Consider the following 5,527-nt stretch of genomic DNA (forward strand, 5'->3'; position numbering starts at 1 on the left):
CACTTGACCTATCTGAGTTTGGGGTTCTGCGGATATAAGTTAGGGGTCAAAACGCCTGTCTCACTGGGTTGTGGGGATGTGAAATGACTGGTGTAAGCACATGGTCCATTTCTTCCCCTCACACGCCCCGAGGTTATTGGAATAAGCCCCAGTCCCTTCCACCCCTCTAATTTCTCTAAATCTCTACACATCACCTACCTGTCTAGACTCCTGTGGCTCACCTTGCTCAGTGTTCTGCTGACTCTGGATTATTTTTTTTTTCTTGTTCCCCTGTTGTCATCTCCCTTTCCACCCCAACAACCCTTACATCCATCATCCGCCCCCTGCACTTCCGCTAATGGGGATCAAGCCTCCAACACAGGCATGTGCCCTGGCCGGGCATCGAACTGGTTACTTCTTGGCTGGATTATTTTTTTTTTTCTTGTTCCCCTGTTGTCATCTCCCTTTCCACCCCAACAACCCTTTCGGGTGGCCCTGTTCTCTCCAGGCCCTTACCTCCCTGCCATTGCCTCCCCTGCGTGAAACCCAGCGGTGTGTGGGGGGCGGCCCTGAGAGGGAGAGCAGGCTCTACCTGGAGGGTGTGACAGTTCCCTTTCCTTCTCCAGGCTGGAATGCAAATGGACCTCATCCCTGTCGCAGGACCGCTCCTTACGCCCCTCCAACCTGGTCTCCCTGCCCGCAGGCGGCACTACCTGCACCCACACTCTGCCACACTCATCCCTTCATAGTGGTACTTGAGGGTGGGGACCCCCATGTCATCCTTGTAGAGGATGGAGATGGGGCTCAGTTTGGTGGGCACACAGCAAGCCTTGCCCACCTTCATGGGGAACTTGAGGTGAACCAGGGTCTGCACAATGGCGTGCTTGGTCGGGGTCACGTCATCGGCCAGCGGGAAGAAGCAGCCCCCCTTACACTCGTAGGCATCGTACTCCTTGGGCGCGATGATCCAGCTGTCCCAGCCGATGTCCTCGAAGTTCACTCGCAGGGAGGTCTTCTGACAGTGGTTGTTGGCCCCAGCGCTCCTCTTCCGTCTGGCTAAGGATGACCCCGTGGCCATGTGGCTTCCCACGCCCCCCTCGCCCTTGCTCCCCCCCGCCTCTGGGCTGTGGGTGGACAACTTCTTCAGCACACTCTCCTGCTCGTGGCCGATCATCTCCCTGAGCTCCAGCCGGGTCTCCTTGGTCCCATTGGTGCGGTCATTGGAGAAGACGACGAAGAAGGGCAGGTTCCTGGAGCCGGGGGGGACGCTGATATCCAGCTTGTGGCAGCCTTTCCTGTGACTCCGCACTGCCACTTCCAGTTTATTTTTGCTCTTGGTGGAGTCGGCCCTGACCCACCGCTTGACAGCCCTGGAGATCTCGAAGGTTGCCCAGCCCTCGTCCCGGATGTCCTGGGACAGCAGGAAGGCCTTGGTTCCTGCAGAAGCGTCCCCTGTGTCCGCTCCACCCAGAACATCATAAATGGCTACGTTTCCCTTCAGCTCATGAGACGGGCGCTCGTGGCTTTGGCAGGAGCTGTAGAGCCGGAGTTCTGCCCTGGTGATCTGCTCATGCCTGGGGATGGAGATGTTGAAAAGCAAGATGTGTTTCTGGAAGGGGAAGTCCTCTGTGGCAGCTACAGAGACAGCATCTGAAATGCAAATACACAGTGATGGGCACCTGCTGGGAGGGTCTGGCTCATGACACCAAGCTGAGCACATGGCTCCCATGAAAGGGCACCTGGGATGACATTGTCAAATCTCTATTTGGCTTCACTTAAGCCCTTAATGTAGAAGAGGTGTCTGAAAGGTGCACTTAGAATTGTGCAAAGAAAAGCAGATGCAGGAGATGCTGGCATGGGAGGGAACAGGCCCAGGTTCCACCAGGTGCCCCACAGTGCAGGAGGGACTTTGCACATACATTTCACATAACTCCTACAAGGATCTATTGTTATTTCAGTTTTACAGAAGTGGGAGTGGGTTTCGGATGTTTAACATCCAAAGTGCTCACATTCTGCAAAGATCCTCATTTTTTAAAAAAGAGATGGATACAATAAAACTGTCATCTTCTGAGAGCTGATCCTGAGTGTATGATTTTAAACAATGGTGCATGTAACTTAGCCGACACTGTCCTGGCGCATACTAGATGCCCAGTCAATATTTCTGTGTCCTCCCCAGGCTCTCTGCCCCACCGGCGCATGCCCTGCCCCCCAAGCACTTGGCCTTTCGCACAGTTCTCTGTGGTCCCCTCACAGCTGTTTGAATCCCTGCAGAACCCGCTGAGGTGCTTTTATCGAGTAATGTGGGGTCTGTGCGCAGTGCGCTAGGGGCCTTGTGTGCTCCTGCCTTGATAGTGGCTGTGGGCTGCAGTCACAGGTCTCAAAGCAAATGCCCTCCTCCCTGTCTGTGAAGGCTGTGAAGGGCAGCATGCGTGGCCTCCACAGGAGTGCTGGCCACCAGCAGAGCTGGGGCCGTCAGAGCGCTTGTTTCCAGGGCACGGATATGCTGAGGGTGGGGTGAGGTGGCCCTAAGATGACTCTAAGCGCTGGACTCCCAGACTGTGGGATTCAATGGTTAGGTCTTGCCAAAGAAGCCCTAAAACAGAGGACACAGATGTACCCTGGGGGCCTGGTGAGATGCTGGCCGATTGCAGTAACAAAATAAAGCCAGTGTTTTAAAAATCAAGCAAGTTCACATAAAATCTAGATTTTCCTTTTGGGCAGTCAGGAAATCGGGCACTGCTGGGCATTCATTGTGAGCACAGCGCCCTCGAGGGGGGCCTGGCGGCTGTGGCATGAGCAAGGCCTGCAGGAGCCTCCGGGCTCCAGCCCAGGGCGGAGAAGAGAGGCCCGCGCCACACCACACCACACCACGTGGGGTGTTCAGAGGGAGGATGCCGCAGCAGGAGACCCGCTGCACGCAGGGGGCCTGAGGCACAGTGCAGCTGCTGACCAATAGGGTGTGGCAGTTCCCTCGGCATCTGAAAGCCTCGCCCTCGTGCTCAGTCATCTCACTTGCGTTGATTGTGTGAATTAGTGCACATAAGCCTTGAGTCGGCGTTTGTCCTCTTCCAGTCCTCCCAAATCAGGGCCATTCTTATATACTTAGAAAATAATTAAGTAGTCCTCCAGTGTTAATCTCTCAGGGGCATTAATATGAATTTTTTATACCTTTTCATGAGAGAGATGTTCTCTCAAAGTTTAAAAATATATCAGGTTGGAGGCCCAATGTGCAGTCTGTTTCTTGGTGGGAAGGGGCCAGTGGGAAGGGGGGAAACGGAGAGAGGGAGGGGGCAAGGGCGCAGCCATGCTCTCAGCTCCCACTGAGCCCAGGAGCCAAGGCCCAGGGTGGCTCCCCCAGGGCACAGCTGCCTGGGGCAGGCCCTGCGGCTCAGCTGCTAGGTCCTGCAGGGTATCCATTAGCCACACTCCGCTGCCCGGCACTTGAATCGAAGCTGGTGAAACTAAACAACTAAGTTACCCATTTCATTTCATTTTAATGAATTTAATAGAAACTTAAAGAGCCTCCTGTGGCCAGTGGCCACCATAGCGGGCAGTGCAGCTGTGGGTACTATGTCCCCTGACCCCCGACCCTCAGGGCCCTGGGGGAGCAGACCCTACCTTCCATGCTGAAGCTGCGCACGATGTTGGACGCAGGGGTGGACGACTTGTCGGTGGTGTATCTGTTGTACAGATCGATCATGTACTGCGGCGGCTCTGCTTGGGTTTTGTCCTGGGCCGGGACTCCGCTCAGGTTGAGGCTGCGTAGGAAATCCACCTTCATGTTCTCCAGGAACATCCTCAGGTCGAAGGTGCCTCCCTCCTGTTCACCGCCCGTTGCCGCTGGCAGCCGGGCATCTCCCCTGGCCAACGCCCGCGCCCGGGTCTCCAGAGGCTTCCCCTGCCCAGAGCAGGCCAGCAGGGAGAGCACCGGCAGGGCCACCCACAGCGCCCCGAGGCACATCTTGGGACAGCACGGGGGTCCCCTGGACGGGAGACGGCCACTGGCCACCTCGTGTTAGCGGGTGTGGGCAGGAGCCCGGGAAGAGCAGGCCCTCATCGTCCTGCCGGCCACTCTGCACACAGCGCCCGGCCAGTTCCCAGGCTCCCTGCCGCCCGAGCGTCCTCCGCTCTTCTTATCGGCCCTCGCTGCCTGCTCCCACCTCTTATCTGAGGCAGCGCTAAGCTAATGAAGGCTCTGTAAACATCTGACAACACACAGGCTGTGGGAAGAGCACGGTCAGCTGCAGAGAACCCGGATTTCTCCGGGGTTATCACCCCCTAATTAGGATCGTTCTCATTTCCTTGCCAGTTCTGTTCAAAAGAATCTCAAGACAGGGTGACTTGTGCTCTATCTCCTGGGCCACAGGAGCAAGGGACCCAGGAAACAAACACGACAAGAAGGCCTCCAAATATAGAAGCAACACAACCCCCGGAGCCCCTGCAGACTCCGGCTGAGTGGGTGCTGGGTACGGCCGTGGCGGGGTGAGTGGGGGGCCTGCTCCCTGTGGAGGCAGGCCAGCAGGTGTGGCTCAGCACGTCCCGCCTCGGGGCTTGTCTGTCATGCTGGTTCCCGGGCATTGGAGGCCACGCAAGCTGGTGGCACGTGTTTCGGTGATGCGAGGAGACGTCAGGCGAGATGAGGACTCAGGCCCAGCTCCTGCCTCATTCCCACAGCAGGACCCGGAGCGAGGCTCTCAGTGTCCTCAGCGTCCGGCTAAGAGAAGAGTCGCCGGAGATGGATGCGCACGTGCTGGAGCCCACGCAGCCCCTGCACACCCTGGTCCGCGGCAGGGCTGCTTTCTGCCTGTCGCTTTGTCCAGGTCTGACTTTGCTGGGAGCTGAGGAGGAAGCCCTGTGCCTCCCAGCCTGCTCCCCAAGGCTGGCCACCAGGGACCCCCAAAAGCTCTGTCACTGGCCTTGTGTGTGTGTCTTTGCTCATGTCAGAGAGTGGCGCCTGGACCACATTCCTCATCCAGGGGAACCGAACCGTGTGGTCTGGGAGACACACGGGAGAGTGGAGCTCTGAGCTGGTGCGTGGCAGGGAGGGCCCTGCCTGAGGAAGCTGAGCAGCCACAGCCCACAGCCTCCAGGCAGGCCCCAGGGTCTGTGCTATTTTAAGAGCATCATGCCCACACTTAAACTGTCCATTTCCATCAGGTGTGGGTTTGAGCAAAGCAAAGAATGAGCCTCGCTAAAAAACCTCAGGGGTCTACCTTGAGGAGCACTGGCGGTGTTTCCACAGCCACAAGGTGCTCCTGGGAGGGTGGCTGCGCTGAGCAGCCTCCAGAGATGGAGGAGGGGCTGTGGCAGGTTGAGGTCAGAGGTCCAGTACAGGTTAACACCAGGAGCCTGCTAGCCAGGCCTGGGCAGGACTGCTGTCCCTATCCCTTGGGGCCCTGCCAGGGGAGGGTAGAGGGAAAGGGTGTCACTCAGGACAGCTGCTTGGAAAAGGGGCAGGAAGCCTCCTGGGCCTGGGCTAGCTCAAGGCAATGGCTAACTCCTGCACTGAGGGAGGGGCAGGAGGCCGGGGAGTGCTGTCGCCAGAGGA

General features: G+C 57.6%; 1 protein-coding gene across 1 annotated transcript; it reads right to left on the bottom strand.

Annotated features, from left to right (window-relative positions):
- Positions 1-407: 407 nt before the first annotated feature.
- On the bottom strand, positions 408-4,147 carry GDF2 (growth differentiation factor 2). The gene is made up of 2 exons (XM_006757121.1): positions 3,598-4,147; positions 408-1,629 (listed from the first exon to the last, which is right to left on the bottom strand). Exons 1-2 carry the CDS (start codon positions 3,938-3,940, stop codon positions 689-691), a joined length of 1,284 nt encoding a protein of 427 aa, XP_006757184.1. The 5' UTR covers positions 3,941-4,147; the 3' UTR covers positions 408-688.
- Positions 4,148-5,527: the final 1,380 nt, after the last annotated feature.

Source organism: Myotis davidii, unplaced genomic scaffold (assembly GCF_000327345.1).
Source record: "Myotis davidii unplaced genomic scaffold, ASM32734v1 scaffold854, whole genome shotgun sequence".
NCBI classification, from domain to species: Eukaryota; Metazoa; Chordata; class Mammalia; order Chiroptera; family Vespertilionidae; genus Myotis; species Myotis davidii.

Coding starts and splice junctions, on each gene's coding strand:
- GDF2 (XM_006757121.1), bottom strand. CDS start 3,940: ATGTGCCTCGGGGCGCTGTGGGTGGCCCTGCCGGTGCTCTCCCTGCTG. Junction 1,630..3,597: donor GCGCAGCTTCAGCATGGAAG/GTAGGGTCTGCT, acceptor TTTGCATTTCAG/ATGCTGTCTCTGTAGCTGCC.